This window comes from Motacilla alba, chromosome 1 (assembly GCF_015832195.1).
Source record: "Motacilla alba alba isolate MOTALB_02 chromosome 1, Motacilla_alba_V1.0_pri, whole genome shotgun sequence".
Lineage (NCBI taxonomy): Eukaryota > Metazoa > Chordata > Aves > Passeriformes > Motacillidae > Motacilla > Motacilla alba.
In genome coordinates this window covers 99,935,438-99,956,459 of record NC_052016.1, presented here as the reverse complement: position 1 = coordinate 99,956,459, position 21,022 = coordinate 99,935,438, and the positions used below count along the sequence as shown (strand labels likewise).

Genomic DNA, 21,022 nt, shown 5'->3' with positions numbered 1-21,022 from the left:
AGCCACACCAGGGGATCAGAAATCTCAACATTTATTACCTACTAATTAAAACAAACATAACAAAAGAACCCCAAACCCAGGTTAATTTTCCTATATAAGCGGCTTAGAAAATACCAAAAGGTTAGTCAAAAACTGCAGCAAACACCTACCTCATTGGCTCTTTTTATTATCTTGTCATCTATGTCCGTGATCCCCATCACCATGATAACTTCAATTCCAAAAAACCTTGTCATTATCCTACGAATTATATCAAACCTAACATAGGAGCTGGAAGAGAAAGAAACACGAGCTTTTGAACATGCAGTAGCAAGAATAAACTTAAACAAAAATAACCAACAGCCACAGGGACAATCTAATTAATCCCAACACTCGCAATGAAAAGACCTTCAGTGCATAAGGTGTTTTTCCAAAACCAAAATGTGAAGCAAAATTCTGCACAAAAGTCAAGCAAATTTCTCTTGAACTGGCCTACCCTCTTCTGGCATTAGTGACACATTACATCAGATTCTCTAAGTGTTTTCCTTTGCTGCATCTCTTTATTCAAAGGGTATCACAAGCTACATGAGCCGGGAGACTCCTTCAAAGCCAACAGGACAAAATAAGATACAGAGATCAGATGTTCTTGAAATACATCCCTTAGGCTTAGTATATCCTAACAGGTTTTCAAAAGTCATGCAGCAGAAGAACAGGGATAAATAAAGCGGGATTCAAATTAACTTTTCTTAGGGTTGAGCAACAACAGATACCAGCCACCAATGAAGTATTTCATTCACACACCACTACAGATCTTTTTCTGACAGCAAACAGTAGATGCTCTATAGCTTATTCTGTTTTATTTCCACTTCAGATTAAAAGTTATTCTGAAAATTATTCAGGTCTTCTGCCACAAAGCAGAGGATTTAATGCTGATAGACTGATGGATATACAAGCTGTATAGGGCTGCTGCAGCTCCTTCTGCTCACAGACTCTCCATTTGTAATTCTCAAAACATACTTTGACCGAGTTAAACCAAATTACTAGGTGGGATGCTAGAAGATGACTAAAATCTCTGTGTCTGCCCTGCAAGATGAGAATCCTCAGTCCTACTGTGCTCTGTTTTCTCCAAAGGCAGCAAGGAGGTTCACAGACCTACAGGTTCCTGTTTCACCCACAGCATCACAAACTGCAACTCCCATGGCCATCAGAACAAAGAAGTGTAAGCAACTACAGAAATGGATTTGTACCTTTCCGTGCAGGTGCCAGGTAGCACTAAGCTATTGATTTATGGATGCAGAATATCTTGATGAAGAAAAATACTTTTAGTTCTTGTTTGTGCCGTGCCCATGCTGAAAAAAAGACTTTTTTGAAAGCCTTGCTGCCAGGGAGATAGTTTTTTAATGAATAGCAGCTCACTGGGAGTAAGGTTCATCTAATGTGGTGACACGATTCCATAAGAATATTAAATTGGCCTTTGGATCCTGTTCAGAGGAACAACGCCAGCATCAAAAGCTTGATATTAGATTTAACAGCCCTGCAGTCACTGTTCCCAGAGCAGGCACAAATTTCACACTGTTCCCTCTCCTCTCATCTTCCAAATGAACTAATGGAAGAAACTCTGCAAGAACAAGAGCAGAATTCCTGATACCACAGGGTCTTTACCACTTCAAGACTGATAAAAAAACCCAGCCAAAACAGACAGTCAAGATCAGGGGGTGGCAGAGCACGTGCAAGACAAATCTCTTGTGGTTGATTTTATTCTTACTTCAAAGCATTCAGCCAGGAACCTGGATGCCAACCAGGCTGCAGGTCAAACCAGTACAATCAAGGTCAGACCCAGAACTGGGGAAAAAAAATAGCAATATTTGCCTGTCTTATTTTTTTCTTTATACAGAATGGGTGTTGCATGTCATATGGAGGCAGACAGAGCATCTGTTTTTAAGACTGGAAGCACAACATACTAGAAAATGTTAAATTATTTAGAGAAGTAAGAACTCCTTGTGGAATGGAAAGAGGACAGGAGAAAAATAATGCCATTATTTCCAAATTCTTCTCAAGGATCTCACACTCATTTCCATGATCCATTTCTGCTTTATTACCTGCTCCATTTGTTGTCTTTGACACAAGTCAAATGTAAGACAGAGGGGAGAAAAAAAGGAATTCTAGTAAGAAGAGAACATGTGGCAGGACTACAACAAAATGATGGTATTTAATAAGAGCAGCAGAGTAGCAACAGCCACCACTCCATTTGACTTTATGCTATTTTCCAGTGCCTCTCCTGGCCCCCAACAGCAGGACATAGTTCAGCTGTTCTATGGTTGGACCTAGCTACTGGGGAAAAAAAGATACCATTTTTAAAAATAAATAAATAAATAGAACCAAGAGTGCTCCACCATCCTGAATAAATCAGCTGAGCAACAGGATGTCAACACTGACATGTGTAAGACCAGAGATATTGGAAAGGAACAGCCAACTCCTCCCATGCTGGCGGGTTTAACTGATGAGAAAAGAGAGCAAAAGGTCTTCAGTGCAGACACCTTGTCAGGCAACAGGAACAACACGTGAAGGTGCTTAAAGAGGTGCTAAAAGAGAGAATTATACCTGGTGTATCTGCATGATACACCAAAGGCAATATTCAGAACTAACCATTCTTTCTTAAATTAGCCCCTAAAGAGGTCAGATCCCGGGCAAACCTCCTCAGTGGGAAAGCCTGAAATTGCTAGTTTAGACATGGATAAGAAAAAATGGGTAAAAAACCAGGCAAGTGTAAGCAAGGCCTTTCTACTCCCTCTTTTAATCAAGAAAGTCTGAGGACAAGAGACCACTGAAAAAAACAGACATTTAAAAGCCACAGAGAGCTGCAAGACCAAAGGGTGAAATTCTCCACCTCTACAAAACATTGTGGTCTAGATGAACTACACCCCTTAGGACAGAAGCACCTCTGCAATTCCTTCCCAATTACAGCATGTCAGGGAAGACAGGCCCTACCACACTAGAGAACCTCAACTGAGGGATAAAGAAAAGAAACTTATAATCATCTTTTTTTCACAGTTACTTTCAAGTGATGATTTGAAATCAAAATTATTTCAAGGTAAACTGTAACGGAGCCTGTATCACAAAGAGCTGTAGATTTAAATACACAAATTACTATGACTTTCAAATAAAAAAAGTTCCCCTGAAAATACTAAGTACAAACAACAAGTCAAAGATATCATGTTCTTGATTTTTAGGTCACCAGTAAAAAGCTAGGTCAGTTTTCTGCTGAGACTTGACAAAACCAAGGAGGAAAAAGACACCACAACATATACCAAACAGTACAGTAGCATTAACATTAACACTGACAACAGTACTTTCCCATAACTGGTATTTTAAGTATTCCTTTTTATGGAACAAAGCAGCAGTTGTGCAGTTACTGCGATGGCTCAGTTCAACATGAGCAAATTTCAACAGAAGTTTCTGAATGAAGTTGAGACAGGATGAGACGCTGTGAAATCCCTTACATTGAACAGGAATTATTCGTTACTGAAATGCACAATATCTGATCTTCACACAGATGGCAATTATCTGATAAACCCTTGCTCTTCCAAAGAGCACAACAAAACTTGCTCTTTAAGAACCTTAAGAGCAGCTTGAGCTGCTGCTGCTGCAACTCCCCTCAGTTTCACAGGAACAGCAGACACCCTGCATGTCTGCTCATCAGGTGAGTTGTTTTGAAACAAGTGCCAGCAACCTCTTCTGGTGTATTTAAAGTACTTTTTCAAAGTTACTTATAATGAAGCTAGCTTATTGTTCTAACAATCCTAATGAACTACAGAGAAAAACCTGTGCTGTTCTGGATTGGTTTTTTATTTTTAAACATAGTAAGCCACTGCAGTGTTACTCTGTAAAAAGGCCTTTAAGCTACCTGGACTTTCTGAGATTTAAGATGCGATGTGTTCATCTATGAACCCTGAAAGCACTTTTCTATTAGCCAGCCCTGCATGGCTTTCCTTGGTGCCAACATAGTGCCCGACCTAACCTGAGGTGAAACTATCTTTTCACGCAGCTGAGAGGCTCTGCTCCAGGATCACGACTCCAGGTGAGAGGTCACACTATGCTGATACAATTTGAAAGAACTCACCCTACCCAAACAAACCGCACACATTCCTAATGCTTCTTCCTAAGACACAGAGATGCACTGCCTCTGCCTTTCCCAGGCAGCAGAACCAACAGCCCCTTTATGGACTACCCCAGCCCAAGAGGAAAAAATACCTAACAAACAGACTTTTGCCCTTTGCACAGCACAGGAGGCCAAGGGCTGGGCCTCGTGTCACGAATCACAGCTCTGTCACCTGGACACACACTGCAGCCTGGGGATGTCCAGCACTGTATCCCTGGCACCACTGGCATGGGGATGTCCAGCACTGCATATCTGCCTGGATGCCCCCACGCTGCAATCCATGACTCACCAGGCGTGCCCGAGGTGTGCATGGTCATACACCGTCGGCCCGCAGCTGTACCTGCAGAGAGGGGAGGCAAACAGATCACAGAATTGTTAGGGTTGGAAGATCACCCAGTCCAAATCCCAGTCAAAGCAGAGTCACCTACAACAGGTGACACTGGAATGCATCCAGGTAGGTTTTGAATGTCTCTAGAGAGGGAGTCTCCATGTGCCACCTGGACAGCCTGTCCAAGTGCTCCGCCACCCTCAACATAAAGAAGTTCTTTCCCATGTTGAGGTGAAACTTCTTGTTTTTTAGTTTATGGCCACGATTCCTCATCCTGCCACTAGGCAATGCCAAAAGGAGCCTGGCACCATCCTCTTGACCCATCTTCGAGATACTTTTCTGTACTGATGAGATCCCCTCTCAGTTTTCTCTTCTCTAGACTGAACAGGCCCAGCTCCTGCAGTCTCTCCTCCCAACAGAGACGCTCCGGTCTCTTAATCACTTTTGTGACCCTTCGCTAGACCTTTTCCAGTAGCTCCATGTCTTTCGTGTACTGGAGCCCAGAACTGGACACAGGAGCTGTTTCCGGACACAAAATGCTCCTGTCACCCCCGCCACCCCCACGCCCGCTCGCCGCGCCGCAAGGCGCTACCAGGTCGCCACTCCTTCCGTGGCCAGCACCAGCGGCTCCTTGCTCCGGCTCCGGCTGTTGTAAGCCACGATGCCGCTGTCGCGCCCCGCCGGAGGCGCCCACTGCCGCCGCCGCGCAGCGCCCGAGCACCGCCGCGCCCCCGCCTGCCCCGCGGCCGGCACCGGGACCGGAGCGGGGACCGAGCCCGCACCGCCGAGCGGCCGCCGCCGCCGCCCCGCGCAGCATGGCCCGCACGCTGCCGGCCGCGGGCGGGGAGCGGGCACAACCCGCGGCGATAGCCCCGCCGCGACAGCCCCGCCGCGACAGCCCCGCCGCGACAGCCCCGCCGCCCGAGCGGGACGCGCAGCCGAGCGGGGCCGCCGCGGGCGGGGCGCAGGAAGGGGCGGGGCCTGCGCGCGGGGCCGGGGCCGCTCCGCTGCGGCCGCTCCCGGCGCGATCGGGCTGCCGAGCGCTGCCATGGCGAGCCTGCGGCCCGGGGCTCGGGCCGGCCGGGTCCCGCGGGCACGGCGCTTACCCAGCCTCGTGCTTCGGTATCACCCCAGCGCGGCTTCTTCTCAGCGAGGTTTTTAAGGGAGATGTTTGTAGGAAATGTGTGACTAATTCAGCGTAATGGTCTCCATTGTGTCAAGTCAATTCGGTCACTTTAGGGAGTGAATCTATTTTTGCATTGCCTTTCAGGACAGAGAACGCTGGCAGTCTGTTAGCTCCTGAAAATAAAACATGGTGTGACATTCCCAAACTGGACTTAATAAATCAGAGTCTCAGAAAACACTTAATGTACCCCCCTGACTCCCACATACTTGTATAAAGTGTTACCTGACCTAGACATTTTCAAAAATGACAGCAAGTGCTGCCGAGTACTTGGTGAAGTACCCTAAAGGTAGCCCAGCTGACTGTCAAGGTCTGCTTCCTCATTGGGGATTTTTCTTTTCTTTCTTTCAGAGCATATCGAGGAAATGGAGCTTAACTGCCTGCAGTACCTTGAATCACAGCTACTCAACGAGAATGAATAACAGTGTAATGGAACAGACATTAGGGTACCACAAGTATTTTTGAATGAGTACCTTGTTTCCAAAAGTGACTATGAGCAGGTACCAAGGAAACAAGTGAGAATTCCACAAGCTTATAACCACAGAGATGATCAGAGGGATGCAACAGGTATCCTGTGAAGACAAGCTGAGAGAGTTGTGGGCTGTTCAACCTGGAGAAGGCTCCAGGGAGACCTAACAGCACCTTCCAGTACCCAAAGAGGACTTACAAAAAAAGGGGAGAGTGACATTTTCCATGTACAGATAGTGATAGGACAAGGGGAGAACAGTTTTGAACTCAGATTTAGATAGATGTTAGGAAGAAATTCTTTACTCATAGAGTAGGGAGGTTTTGGAACAGGTTGCTCAGAGAAGCTGTGGATGCCCGATCCCTGAAAGTGCTCAAGGCCAGGTTGGATGGGGCTCTGAGCAACCTGGTCTAAGTGAAAGGTGTCTCTGCTCATGACAGAGGGGCTGAAACTGGATCAGCCTTAAGGTCCCTTCCAACCCAAGCCTTTTTATGATTCTGTGAATATTTTCCCAGATATTTTTCCAGCTTCCAACCAGATGGCATCCTCAACTGAATATCTTGTGATTTTTTTTTTTTTTTGCTTCATCCCCCCCAAGTTTTTGTACCCATCCTCATAGACTGTTGTACCATTAATTTCCCCATTCTCTGTGAACCCACATCAATCCCAGGCTTTGCCAAGGAGTACTGCAGGTATAGTGCCTTCTTTAGGAAGCACCCTCTTGGCATGTGTTGAACTCAAGGCCTGTGAGCTCCACTTGTGGCCACCCTTGCTCTTGTACAAGGAGAGTGAGTGAACTGCCAGTGCCAGCACGGTGTCTGTCCTGCTCTTGACTGTCTTCCACACAATTGTCTAAACAGGCTGTTCAGGGCAGAGCCTTTTCAGGTCTCTCAGACCTCTGTGTTACCTTCTAAGGCACCTTGCTGGTCTTTGGGAGGAAGGCAATACTGAATGCTCACAGCTCTTCTGGACTGGATGCTGCAGGTCTGCCTGTGGTGAGCTGCCTCACAGAAGTGTTTGTATTGTTTCCTCTTCTACCTGCCAGGGATGACTTTAATAGATTTTTCTCATAAGTAATAAGATCATTTAAAATACGTAGTACTTGATGTCTGTCTACACCTTACTTAATTTTAGAGCATATCAGATATAAAGCCCTACCAGTGGCAAATGCTTCCTTTTTCTTTTAATAGGTACTTACCATAGAATTTGTCATTTAACAATCTTAACTTTTTGATCAAACAAGAAACCTGTTTTATGGGCTTGTTAATTTAAGACTACCTAGGATGAAATTCAGGATACCATCCAATAACCTTTGTAAATGTTTGCTTTGTATGTTTCTCAGGAAGCTTCACAAGCCAATTATTTCAGCTTCTATAATGAGCTGGTTTTGATGTCTTGCTGTTCAACACACATCTAGTTAAGAGTTGTCATTAACTCTGTTGTATTCTTTGTTCTGTATGGTTCCAAGCACTTTGACAGAGTTCAAGTCAATACTAAGTAACAATGGATGTTTTTTAGGCTTAATTCCAGGTTTAGCTATCATGGATGAAACTGACAACAGATCAGAAGAATTCAAGAGCCTTTTCTTTCCCATTGGTTTCAGAAGGCTTAGTGTCTGTGCTAACCAGACTGGCTTTTAGCATTTAGTCCTGAAACCTCTGTGTCCTGCTGTAAAATGATGGTGGGAAAAGCCACAATTATTAAATGCCTGAAATAAACAGCTAACATCATTCACGCTTGAGATGTAATGTAAAAGAATACATCCAGTGGAATGGTGGAAAGTGTTCTTCAAACACCAAAGTGCAAAGAGAACTAATTTCAAATAAAAGCAAAACTAATCCTGGTGGATAAAAAACATAAATTATTCATGTTAAAAATACCAGCATTCTCAGAATCTGTGGCATGTAAGCATACCTCTTTTTTATGCCACCTTGTACCTGTCCTCTTACTCCTGCTCTGGGACATGTGCAAAGACACAACAGTCATCTACCAGAAAGGAAGAAGAGCAGCAAAAGATTTTATGCCATCAGGAGACCTTTGCTTCCACCTGGAGTAGAAGATGCTTTGGAGGTTGCGAGCAGTTGGAGCCAAGGTACACATGATCAGTGCCAGGCCTGGGCCCGCTGTACTCCTGTTACTTCAGCACTTGCTGAATAGCCAGGAGGAAATGTGATCTGCAGAGCAGTACAGCTCTCAGTCACAATCCCACTGCAGCATGTCTGTCTGAGCTTCAGGTAAACTGTTGTTTCAAGGGGACACACATGTATTTAATATTGTCAGGTCATGTTCTCATGTTTTTCTTAGAGTCATCAGGGCTAAAACTTCCCTTCAATAAAAACTGAAACTCAAAGCTAAAGGAGTGACTCCTGAACTCCCTAGAAGAGATCTCTATCTGAGTATGTAAGAAGGCAACGTTTCCCCTCCATCCTTGATCAAGAAGGAAGTCTCTTAGAAGCACAGCTGTGTGTGCTGTCCACCAGCAGCGCTGGCAACATTTCTGTGGTGAGCAGGGAGGATCTTTGGGGATTTTGGCTCACCTGGCTTCTGTATTTTCCAGTTTCCAGTCCCAGGAATACCTGTAAGATTTGCCCCCAGAGGTAAGATCCCAGAGCGTGTTTTGTATTATATATGAATAAAGCTAAAAAACAATTTTCCATTTCCATGTATTATTAGGAGACACATGCTTTGTAATTTTTTACAGTTTCCCCCCTATTGCTAAAGGTGCTGTATTTTATCTTCTAAAAAATTCAACCACACCATCTTAGAATTGTTGACAGAAGAAAAAAGTTGCATTTGCTGTGTTAGCAAGAGCATGTTTCCAGTATCTGTGGCCCTTCTCATCAAGTTCTAGTTCAGAAACCTGGCAAGGAAGCTGAACCTGAGAAAATATGGGGGCAAAGGTTATAAAGACAGATTACAAACCAAAAGCAAAGATGAGCTTAATCCACTGCAGTGGACTGAATTTCTGCTGGTACTCTGTAGTAATCTGTAATAACAGACACATTTTGACTTAACTTTTATAATCTTTTTATTTTTAGAAAATCTAGGTGCTTATTGGTTTGTTTCAGAACCTTGTTTTATTTTTAAAAGGAGACTAAAAATTGTCTCAATCTTATTACAAATGCTTGGCTTAGAAATATTGTAAATGTTGAGTGGCCATTCCACCAAATATTCACAAGGTAAAGAGTATGTTTTATGAAAGAGAAATCATCTTGAGAAATCTATTTGAAAAGAGTAATTCTGAGGACAGGGAGTAACACTGCAAAAGAAAATTCATTGGTGGTGGACATAAATAACCAATTAAACTTTCTTGCTCTTACCAGAAGTCTATTAGCTCTTAGCACAACCTACTACTGTTCAGAAAACTTACCCACCAACTGCTCTGACATACATTGCCTGTTCTTCATTGGGAGTGTTTGCGTCCTGCACCACAGCTGAAAAGTATGAGGGTTGGTATGAATTCAGTCAGGGTTCAGATTTGTGTCTTTGTCAGTGGTTTCCAACTGCTGAGGTATATCTCTCTTGAATTCACTAAAGGAATGTGAAGCCCATGGTATATGTTGCCCTTGATCTGTGTTCATTCCATTGACACTCTGGGACAACTCAGATGTATTTGCTTTGGCCTTCTTCTGCAATGCACATTTACTTGTTCCAGTCAAAATTTTTTGCTGACCTTTAATGTCAGTGTAATGCTGTTTAAGCTCACTATGCTTTGGAAGTGCACCAGTGCAGCAGGTGCAAGAAAAAGAAGGCTGTAGCCAGGAAACAGGTGTGAGAAGAGGCAGTGAGTGCAACTGCCTTGGGGCAAGCAGAGGAGGTGATGTGAAATACCTGATAAAAAAAAGGAGAAGTTTAGAATGGCAGGCCAATGTTAGGTAGGCATTTGGAAAGTTCATGGAGTTCTTGAGCCTTTCTGGGAAGCAGCAAAAGGACAAACACAACTAGATTTGTTTTCCAGATTTTAGAATCTATTCATCCAACATTATTTGGTGACATGAACAGGTATTTCTGGCCTAAATATCTATCCAGGGCACAGCCAATGTGTATTGCATGAGAGGGTGAGCCATGACTCTGCTGGTCTTCGTACTTGCACATCTCAGCTCTGCTCATCTTGCATGTTAATTGTTTGTACTTTTGTTTCAAAACTTACAACCACAAGCAAAATTAAAAGGCTTGTAAAATTCTATTGCCATCATCCACGTAAGCATGAATTTAGCATCGTAAAGAATAAACAGATAAACAAGCAAGGAAAAAACCCTCCAAGCATATGTAACTATAGAAGAGGGATTAAGCTATTAAATGGTGCGGAAACAGCAATTCATTGGCAGGAATAAACCCATCTGATTCGTCTGTACTATAAAGTATAATGACAAATGATCAGAAGACACTATTTTTTCTAATAAACACAGACACAGCTGTAATGCTTACACAGTATTTCATACAGCAATATTTAGCTAAGGCAGAGAAGGAGAAAGGAGGCAGCCAGAACTCCTTGTACCAGCTTTGCAGTATGTGCATTTGTGGAATGTTTGGAGGTTTGGGATTTTATGCTCCTCATATCAAGTATTCTGAACTTTGTGCTGATTAGCTGGGATAACCATAATGACTGGAACACCTATAATTACAAAAAAATCTATATTATATGAACTGTATTTTGTATATACACACAGTAGTTGTGCAAGGTGTTGATCTGGTAGTAAGTTCCCTTGATTCCAATTGCTGTGAGTTTAGATCTGTAGTAAGGCAAGAGCTTCAAGAAACTTCGGAAAACCTCAGATTGGGGTTCTAAATAGGAAAGATTTCTTACAAACAGAGCAAAGGGGCTTGGGAGCCAAAGGAGGAGAGATACATACTTTCATCCTCTAGTCAAATATAGGAAATAGAATGAAAATTAAGCCCAGGAGTCTCTTCCTTCTTTGATACGTTTGATACATGACATTCACTTCTACTGCGAATCCTTCTCCAGGGTAAGAAATGGGCCCCTAATATGAAAAGAACGCCTGAAACTCTATTCAAAACCTCCAATCACTCACCTGCTGTAGTTCAGAGGCAAGAGGCCAAAATAAGAAGAAAGCAGAGGAGGAAAAGCAGAAATGGGCAGTGGGCATCAGCTTCATACCGTCTAAAACTTTCCACTCTGGAGATGTACTCATACACCTGATTTTATCCTTTCCTCCCCCTCACCCAGCTTCCTAAAACAATGGCTGACTGGCTGCTGAGCTTAGAGGGGGGTGCAGAGAATTGATATTTCTAGGTACAGGTATATATTTGACTACAGCACTATACAAAGCACCGAGCATCATCTTTAAGAGCTGTAAAAGAGGACCTTCAAAGAGGATACCAAATGCATTCTCAGGGGAGCTCAGTCTCTTCCTGTCCCAAGGACTTGTGCAAAGTCCCATGGTGGTTTTCTCTGTCACTCTTCTAGTAACATACAAGAAGCTAACAGAGGAGGATCTAGGAGACAGCACTTTTAAGAGCCAGATGATACCAAGCTGTTCAAACTCAGCACATCCAAACTATCAATATTTTGTTGAAAGATAGTATTGCTGCAACTTAGCAGGCTACCATTACACTTCAGCGTTTCCCTTCCTAATTTTTTTTTCGTCTAGTAAGAGGAGGGACAAAAGTTCCTGTTTAGTAAATTAGCAAGTACTTTTACAAAATCATTTTTATTCATATGTGTAATTACTTGTGTGTGTGTAGAACTATGATTACCTTTTTTGCAAGAATGGCTCTTTTTAGGACTCATCTGTATTCTTTTCAGATGTCTTGCCTCTACTGAGTCATAATTATTGGCTTGGATTCTTGCACTACCCAGGGGACTGTTAACTACTTTTAATTGCTGACAGTGGCTCACCTTCTTGAAGGCAAGAAGGCTTTAACTACCAGATAGGTGCTGACGATCTAGAATTGGAATAGGAATACCTATTCCCAGGCTAGCGCAGCCATCAGACAACTCCCTCTCTATGCCACAGCAAACCAAAGCACGCAGGTCCAGAAACACTGGCTTGGAGCAGATGCCATGGTGCTTCTAAGTTAAAAACCTGACACCTTATGTACATGGGTTTTATTTACTTCAGCAACTAATTTTTTTACAGCAACTCCTGGAAACAAAAAAAATGAGAGGAAAAAAATAACGGGAGAACTTACAGGGATCTTCAGAAAACAAGTGCCCTCTGACATCTGCCTGAAACAGCGGGTCGGGATCAGTTCAAAATGTTTGGTCTGAGGTACTGTCTCCACTCCTCAGAAAGTATCTCTGTGCATGCCTCCCACGGGAGGGTGGGAGGGACGATACTGGAAGTGTTGCTAAACAGGTGCCTGTTCTTCCCTGGAAACCCCAATTCGGAAGCACCAAGCTGATGGCAGCAGCAGCAAAATCACTGAGCAGGGGCTCAGCCGCTGAGGCGCGCAGCCAGGCCGCCGCTCCTGCAGCGAGCACAACGCCAGGGCCGCACTGAGCAGCGACTGCACCGGCGAGTCTGGGCGCTCAGGAGTGATGACTCAGTCTCCCCTAAATTAGGGGATTGCCAGTGACGTCTGCTACAAAAAAACAAGAGGCAGAAAGCGCACGTTGTTTTGCTTCAGCAGAGCTGGGGTAGGTCTTTCCAGCCCCGCCTTCCTCGCTCCCCGATCCTGGCAGAGCCGGGTGCCTGCAGGCTCCAGGACACAAAGGCAACGCTGACCGACAGCGGGGCTCCTCCGCACGACCGCCGGGACACTCTGGCGGGGAGAAGGCGGGGGGCACAGGGCTGTACCCGGGCTCCCCTTCTGCTCCTCCTCGCCGGCAGCAAGCTCTCTCCGCCGGCAACCATGCGGAGCGGGGGCGTTCCGCCGCCGGCCTCCTGTACAACGCAGCCCCCAGCGGCGTCTGCCGGTGACCCTTCCCTGGCGGGACACAGGAGCCGCCGTGAGCTCGCTGGCTCGGGCACTCTCCCTCCTTCCCTTTTCCTCCCCTCCCGCCGTCCAGCCGGCCCTACCGCGCGCATGCGCAACCGCCCGGGGACCGCTGGGAAACGTAGTCGTCCTGCGTCCCTAACGGCTCCATTTTCTCCCCTTCGCCAGGGGCATCGCGCGTGCGCAGGCCCGCCCCCTCCCCTCGGGCGTTACCGCCCCCTCTGCCGCGGCGCGCGGTATCCCGGGCAGCGGTGTCACGGCGGGGATTGGCCGAGGAGGCCGCGGGGCGGGACGCGAGGGGCGCGGTGATTGGCTGCGGCGGCTGTCAGGCGCCGCGGGGTGATGGATGCGGGTGCCCGCTGAGGAGGGAGGGACGGAACGCTCCCCGGTTCCCCTCGGCGTCCGGCGCCGCGCCGGACACAGCCCTGCCCGCAGCGCGGGGTGGCGTCACACGGTTCTCAGTGTTCCCCTCTCCTAGGAAGGGCTTCGGAGCCGCTCCGTCCCGGGGCGAGCTGGCAGGAGGCGAGACTCCTCCAAAGTCCCGGTACTCTACCGCAAAAGCATTCACTTGCCCCCGCAATCCCCCCAGCCTCCCCGCGGGCCGCTCGCCACGCAGCCTCCGCACAACTTCACCGGAGCCTCCGCCTTCCCCGGGGCTTCCTTCACCCCACGCCCACGCCGGCCCTGCGCCGCCCGCCCCCTGGCTCGGCCCGCATCCCCGCCGCCTTCCCTCCCTCCCCAAACGTGAGTAAGGGAGGCGGGACGATGGATATGCGGAGGTTCCGGGCGGGGGAAGGGATTGAGTGTGTGCGGTGAGTGTGTGAGAGAGAGAGAGAGAGTGTATGTGTGTGTGGTGTATGTGTGTGTGTGTGTGTACACAGCGCTGGGAGAGAGCGCATGCGCCCTGGCTGGCGGGGCCGAATGTTTCCCAAGTGTTTGAAACTGGTATTTGGGTTTTCCACGTTGGATCTAGCGCGGCGTATGGGAGCGAGGAGGCTGCGTTGATATCGCCGGGGAGCGGCGGCGGCGGCGGCGGTGAGGAGGAGAGCGGGGAAGGGGGGAGCGGAGGAGAAGCAGAGCAGAGCGGCGCTGGCGCAGGCAGAGGGGCTGCCGCTGCCTCTGACAGACACTTTGCAGAGCACATTTTGTTTCCAGATTGTTTCGGAGGAGCTGGTTTAAGCCCCCCTCCTCTCTCCTCCTCCTCCTCCCCCCCTTTCCCCTCCCCACACACACACACACACACAAATCCCTCTGATTGTTCTTACCACCTCCTTCGTGAATTACCACAACGACAGCCATTCAATCAGCTGCTGCTGGCTGTAGGGGACTAGCGGAGGGTGTGTGTGTGTCTCTCTCTCCCTCTTTTTCACACAAGAGGAGTCAGATGTAGCTTCCCTCGGTTTTTTTGGGGGGGAGCTACCGAGAGAGGTGGGCAGGGAGTGAGACCTTCATCGGGGTTACCGTCTTTGAAGGGAGCAGCACTTGCTCTCACCCGGAGAGGTGTGGGGAAGGATTTTTGTTTCTTTGCCGGATGAAAATGTTGAGTCCTGCAAACGGAGACCAGCTTCACCTAGTGAACTATGTGGAGGATTATCTGGACTCCATCGAGTCTATGCCCTTCGATCTGCAGAGAAATGTCTCCTTGATGAGGGAAATTGACGCCAAATATCAAGGTAAGTGTTTTCTATATATGTATGTGTCCGTGTGTGTGGTTTGGGGCTCGGGGGGAACGGTGTCTTTTCCTTTCTTTTCTTTAGAGCTGAGCCTCGGCTCCGTTTGCCCCTCTGCACCCCACAGGGATGGTAGCTTTATTTTTGAGAGGTAAAAGGAGGAAGAAAGCCGGGAGGAAAGATCCGAGGAGAGAGAGGGACTGATCTGCAGCGTTAGCTCTTGTCATGGGGCGGAACAAAAGGTCTCCGGCTTTTCTTATTAAGCAAGGACTCTGCTTTTCTGTGTAAATTGCTGGCCAAGAAGGCGGGGGCAGGGAAGTGGGGTGTGCGGTGCACAAAGGGGGGCCGTCCCTGGCCGTGGGGCTGAGGTAGAAGGGTTTGGGGGTACGGAAGAAAGTGCTGGGTGGATAGAGGGGGGAAGAGATTACAGCACAACATTTAGGAATGTACAGTATTCATTATGGCTGTAGTAGGGGAGAGAGGCAGCTAGTGAAGGAGGGAGGGAAGGAGGGAGGGAGAAGAGGAGAGGGGGGTTAGACGAGAGTGGGGGGGCAGGGTGTGCTTTCTTCGCTCCCTCCTCGGTGGGTTTCGTTTCACCCGGTGAAACAGCCCCTCTCCGTTGGGCGGGGGGGCCGAGGGGGCAGGACCGGCGTGTGCGGTGTGAGTGGGGGGGGGAACGACATACACGGTCGCGTTTACGGCTGGGCTGAAGCGCCCCCCTCCCTCCCCGCGCTCGGGGCACGCCGTCCCCGTCCCCACGGGCGGAGGGAAGGAAAGGGAGGCCGGTTTGCGGGACTCGGGGCAGCTTTGTCACTTGGTCGCTGGCGTCCGCTCGGAAGGGGGGGGAGGGGGGGGAGCTTTATTCTGTGCCTCTGGTAGCGGTGACAGCCGGGGTGCCGGCAGGGGAGACCCCCTCTCCCTGCCCGCGCCCCCGTGCATGTGGCCTTAAGGGCGGCGGGCAGCGAGCCCTGCCTGCCGTTGCCTCAGCCGCTCCTCGGGCAGCTCTCCGTGGGAGCCCGTCAGCTCCCGGGGGAAGGGTCCGGGTGAAACTTCTTCAGGAGCCCGCGGGGGGTGTCGGGGGTGGGAAAGGAAGAAAAGGACAGGGCGGGCATCGCGCCCGCGACAGCACATCCAGCGGGCACCTCCGCGCTGTGCTAGGAAGGGGCGTCCATGCTCTTTTTATAGACAGACCTCGTTAGCATACCGCGGTTGGCCACGCCCGCCGGGGGCGCTGATAGGGCGGGGGCGTCCCCACGGGCCGGCCGTGCCCCGCCTCCCCGCGCGGATTGGCTGCGGGGCCGGACCGGCCCGTCTCGCGCCCCCGCCCCGTCGTGACGTTTCGAGAAGCAACTTTTCCGTGGGGTTGATTTGAATATCTCGGCCGGCCCCGGCCGGCGCGCTCTGATTGGCCGGGTTCGCAGCAGGGGGCGAGGCAACCTTGGCCGTCCGGAGAGTGACTGACGTGTCCGGGGTGGGGGGAGCGCCGCTGCTCCAGCCGCGCCTCGCTCGTGACTGGCCGGAGGGGGCGGGCGCGAGCGCTCTCCCGCCCGCCGTGATTGGCCGCCGCTCCCTGTCAATCACTCGTTCGTTGCCCCGGGAGGGCCCGTTCGGCCCCGCCCCCCGCGCCCCCGGGAGCGCCGCGGGTTCCGCGGGGCCGCCCCGCTTTCCTGCCGAGAACAATGGCGGCTCCGTCACCTCCGGGGCGGCCCCGCGCGCCGCAGAGGGGCGGGGAGGAGGCCGGGCCCTCGCCCGCGTCCCGCTCGCCGTCCTTCCGCGGCGCCTCCGTCCCCGTGAGGCTGCGGAGCTGCGCTGGGAGCTAAGCCCTGGCGGCACGGCTTCCCTCCGGCCGGGCGGCGTTTGTGATGCAGCAGCGTGCGTTCGCCATCGCTCATCGCTCAGGCTTCCCGCTCCCGCCGCTGCGGCACGGCGCGGGAGCGCGGTGTGCTGGGACCGCCCCGAGCGGAGGCTCCCGGCGCCGGTGCTGAGCATCCTCGGCTTGGCGGCAGCTCCCGCTCCGTGGCTCGCATGGCAAACGCGGCCGTGCCGGGCCGCGCTCGGCGCTGCGCGATCCCAGCCCGCAGCCGGGGCTCCTCCCGCACAGCAGCGTCGGGCGGGAACGGCAGCGGGCAGTGCTGGAACCGAAGTTTTCCCTTCCGTCGGTAATTGCTTTGTGCTGTTCAGACAGACCGTTCTTCATAGAAGGTGCCCACTCACCAGATTCAGATGAGTTAAACCGATGACATCAGTCAAGTGCCAAAGCCTAAACCATAAAACTTCTGCATTTCAGCCACTTGAAAATCATTAACTCTGCTTTTTTAGCCTTCCTGAATGTAGAATCTGCTGTATGTTCGAAGGATTTTTTGGTGGCATATTGGGTTTGGATTACTTTTGGGTATTTTTTTATTGTTGTTTTGTTTTGGGCTTTTTTGTAGGTTAAAAAAACCCCACCAGTTGCTTAAAATGGTTAATAACATATCAGAATACTGATTTGGTCAGATAGTTTATATTGCAGAACCAGCTGACAGGTCATGCCTAACCAATGTGGGAAGCACAAGCTGCAGCTCTAAAATCTGAATAAAGCTTGCTTAATATTTCCGTGTCTTCACTGGAAGTCATGTATGTTTAAAAACTCTGCCGAGGAAAGCCAAAACCTAAACCACAGGGTAACTCTTGGTTTGCATACGTGTCACCGGTTCCTATGAATAAATAAATAATTAATAAATGTAAGTTTAAAAAAGTTTTGGTAATGCCGTTGGCATGTATGAGAGATCCTGGTTTCTGTTAGATGAACTGAGGTCAGATTTTATATATATTTTTTAATATATTTTGCTTCTCTAAGACAGACTCTTCTAACCTGTGAGAAAGTGAAAATTCAGAGAAGAAAGGAGATGTAGGAAAAACATTCAGTGTGTTTTTGAGGACTTAATATGGAGTGCTGAGTGTCCTGTATGCTGTAGTTGATTGGGGTATCATAATGAAACTCAAAAACATCTTCTTAAAAATAGGTTTGCAGAGCCATTCTTGAAACTTTAGATACTTTGTGCATTGTTGTTTTTTATAAATTGTTAGAACAATCCTTGAGGTGCAATTCAGGATGTAACATATTTTAAAGCAGAAGCTCTAGCTGCTCCCCACTGTTGCCTGTCATCTTTAAAGTTATCTTTTAACTTTACTTCCTGCTCTGCAGTAAATATTTAATGAAGATCATATTTTTTGTGTTTTAAAGTATAGCAACATGTATTTTACAGAAAGTATAGGTGGGAAATAATCTATTGTAATCTAGGATATTGTAATCCCAGTTCTGCAATCCAAGGATTTGCATGGCCTCATATTTTCAGTAGAAATAGCTCGACAGTATTGGATGAAATAGCTTTGGGTCTAGACCATGTGTTTGGTGCTTCTGCATCTCTTGTCAAGTAACCAGCAACATGGTTCTACAGTGGTTTGTGCTTTCTGTCTGTCCCACTCTCTTTCTCCCCCTCTGTCATTCACTGAAGATGTTCATGTTGTTATACAGGAGATGCCCATTCATTTCCCCTCTAATTTTGCAGTTAACCTTGGAGCTTTTGATGGTATGTGCATCGGTTTAGTTAGTTCCTTTTAATTACTGAAAAGTTTAAAGGGAAGTGTTATCAACGTATGTAAAAATACATTTAGTCACTTTTTTTCTCCTAAAACAGCATTTGCATTCCGCTACTGTGGGACCACCTAGAACAAAAGTAGTCCAGCAGAGCCATGAGCTACTTGTCAGATACGAGCTTCAGGGCATCTGTCTTTGATCGGTGCTGCATGTTACAAGAAGTTGTTGCTGTATGGAAAGAAAAATGGGAGGTTTTGTTTTGCCATTCTCCCTGTCAAAAATATTTATAGTTTTTATTTCTTCTTTGCAGAGATTCTGAAGGACCTGGATGATTACTATGAAAAATTTAAACGGGAGACAGATGCTGTGCAGAAGAGAAGAATGTTGCACTGCATACAGAGAGCCTTGATTCGAAGTCAGGAACTGGGGGACGAGAAGATCCAAATCGTCAGTCAGATGGTGGAGCTGGTTGAGAACAGAACAAGGCAAGTGGACAGCCACGTGGAACTGTTTGAGACTTGTCAAGAGACTAATGACACCACTGGAAACAGTGGGAAAGCCAGCCAGGACAAGTCCAAGAATGAGACAATCGCACAGGCTGAAAAGCCCAACAACAAGAGATCGAGGAGGCAACGGAATAATGAGAATCGAGAAAATGCCTCAAATAATCATGATCATGATGACATCACCTCAGGAACACCAAAGGAGAAGAAAGCAAAAACATCCAAGAAGAAGAAACGATCCAAGGCTAAAGCAGAGCGGGAAGCTTCTCCCCCTGACCTTCCTATTGATCCTAATGAGCCAACATACTGCTTGTGCAACCAAGTTTCCTATGGAGAAATGATAGGATGTGATAATGATGAGTGCCCCATCGAATGGTTTCACTTTTCTTGTGTAGGACTCAACCATAAACCAAAGGGCAAATGGTACTGCCCCAAGTGTAGAGGAGAAAACGAGAAAACTATGGACAAGGCATTGGAGAAATCTAAAAAAGAAAGGGCGTACAACAGGTAGTTTGTGGACTTCTCATAGCGAAGGAAAAACCCACCAAACCAGTGTATTTATTGTCAGTGTCACCTTTGTTGAGGTGAAAGGATTGTAAAATGTATATTTTTAAAGGAGGTTTAAAGCTGAACCATTCCTGTTACAGGGACGGCAGTAAGAAATTTTGGGTTTCGTTTGGTAAGCTGTAACAAGAATGTGGTCTGTGGACCAATGTATTCCAAAAGTAAAATTATAAGAATATTCGGGTGTTTCTTAAAAGACAAGTTAATAATTTTCTTTATTTCTTTTCTTCTTTTTTTTTTTTTTTTTTAAGTGCTGGTAGCACTCTACCCACTAAAATTTTGGCAAATATCTCTGAAATGTTAATTCTGTTTTCTTTAATGAAAAGTGTTATTTACCTTTTGAGTACAATTGATAAATAGTTTAACCACCTGGCTGTATCTGAATAAAGCTGCAATACATTGCAAATGTAACTTCTTTTGGTGATAAGCAAGAACAAACAAAAGGAGGGAAAAATTTGGTTCCTGCTACAAAGTGTCAGTATAACAGTTCAATAGCAAATGTTTAAATAGGCTTAGAGGATTATTTTTTAAAACAAAAAGTTAATGGTTAAATTTTAAGCAACAAATATTTTATATGCTGGCCAGGTACCACAAAGGCCATTTTTAAATGATTGAATATGTTTTGTATTTAACCAGGAAGTGGTTTAGTAATGAGACATAACATAAATGAAGCTTTATACTGTCACAGATAGTGGTGTAGCAATCCTTAATTTGTTTAAGTTGTATAAATGTACATTTTAAGTGGAGTTGCACTTACTGTATTATACTTGGAAATGCAGCCAAATGCCATTGTGTAACCAATGTGCATTTCCTGCTGTATGTATGAAAATTGTACAGATGTGATATTAAGAAATAAATGAAATGACTTGGACAGTTTACTTCTTTAGCAATCTTGTTTAATGATCATTCATGTAGCTCAAGAAACCAAGAAATTCATCTTTGAGCTCAGCAGCTCCATCAAGCTGCTGCTGGGAAGCCTGAAACTGTTGTAGTAGTAACCAAATTACAGTTTTGATAAAGAATCTTCATAGAATGTATGGCCAGCAAGGTCGTAGGAGAGCCAAAAGAGCATTCAGCTTTCCATCCAAATCTTCTCATATTTGTGCTTGCAGTCACTCCCAGACCCAGACATTTATCTGAAAATCAATAGCACAGAGCTGGTCTTGATCAGGTTTTTTTTAATGCTTTTTTCACTGTGGATTTAAATGACTCCATGTTTGTTACTGGGATCTGTTGCATTTTGACATTTTCGAAGTATTACTGCAGCTGTTCCGGGGCAGGGCTTTTTGTTCTTCATGGTCACCCCACAGAAAAACCTACTTGCTGTGACCCAGGTGCTCTGCCAGGTGTCCAATGCTCTGTCCCTTGGACGGATAGGGGAGCTTGGTCAGGCTGTTCCCTTTGCCGTCGTGGCTGGAGGGGCCAACTCTGGGTGAGCAGATTTTGTCTCCCTGTCACCCTGCAGGCCTTCATCCACGTGAGACAGGAGCAGGACCACCTGGTCCTCAACCAGGAAGGCCATGGAAGTGAAGGTTGTGAAATCCAGTGGATCAGGCAAAAGACTCATGTAGAAAGATGGGAGCCTGGGGTTGGTTTTTTTTTTTAGAATATTCTGTGTATAATGGTGGTGTTTTGTTTCCTGAACAGTGAAACCATACCACTGAAATGACCCTTGTGTTACAGAAGATCCTTC

At 47.3% G+C, this 21,022-nt stretch overlaps 2 protein-coding genes across 7 annotated transcripts in view; one reads left to right on the top strand and one right to left on the bottom strand.

Annotated features, from left to right (window-relative positions):
- CARS2 (cysteinyl-tRNA synthetase 2, mitochondrial) overlaps positions 1 to 13,002 on the bottom strand; it is a 43,210-nt gene extending 30,208 nt beyond the window's left edge. For 2 of the 4 annotated variants that reach the window (XM_038133058.1, XM_038133145.1), the window contains exons 1-3: positions 5,056 to 5,528; positions 4,425 to 4,475; positions 150 to 267 (exon numbers count right to left, since the gene is read on the bottom strand). In XM_038133058.1, coding sequence (XP_037988986.1) covers positions 150 to 267; positions 4,425 to 4,475; positions 5,056 to 5,513 — 627 coding nt within the window. In that variant the 5' untranslated portion in view covers positions 5,514 to 5,528. Of the gene's footprint in view, positions 1 to 149; positions 268 to 4,424; positions 4,476 to 5,055; positions 5,529 to 5,569; positions 6,120 to 12,265 lie in introns of those variants that run through there. The other 2 variants (XM_038133311.1, XM_038133226.1) reach the window with 2 other exon arrangements.
- A 185-nt stretch (positions 13,003 to 13,187) lies between these two features.
- On the top strand, positions 13,188 to 20,207 carry ING1 (inhibitor of growth family member 1). Of its 3 annotated transcripts, XM_038134027.1 has the most exons (3): positions 13,188 to 13,756; positions 13,986 to 14,685; positions 18,573 to 20,207. In XM_038134027.1, the coding sequence occupies exons 2-3, from the start codon at positions 14,544 to 14,546 to the stop codon at positions 19,274 to 19,276; spliced, it is 846 nt and encodes a 281-aa protein (XP_037989955.1). In that variant the 5' UTR covers positions 13,188 to 13,756; positions 13,986 to 14,543; the 3' UTR covers positions 19,277 to 20,207. The 3 variants fall into 3 exon arrangements, with proteins under 3 accessions (XP_037989955.1, XP_037989858.1, XP_037990035.1); XM_038133930.1 differs by lacking the exons at positions 13,188 to 13,756; positions 13,986 to 14,685 and adding an exon at positions 16,155 to 16,841; XM_038134107.1 differs by lacking the exons at positions 13,188 to 13,756; positions 13,986 to 14,685 and adding an exon at positions 16,671 to 16,884.
- Positions 20,208 to 21,022: the final 815 nt, after the last annotated feature.

What these genes read in the sequence shown, in the direction of transcription:
- ING1 (XM_038134027.1), top strand. Translation starts at nt 14,544, where the DNA reads ATGAAAATGTTGAGTCCTGCAAACGGAGACCAGCTTCACCTAGTGAAC. An exon ending in AATTGACGCCAAATATCAAG is followed by an intron (nt 14,686 to 18,572) that starts GTAAGTGTTTTC and finishes TCTTCTTTGCAG; the next exon opens with AGATTCTGAAGGACCTGGAT.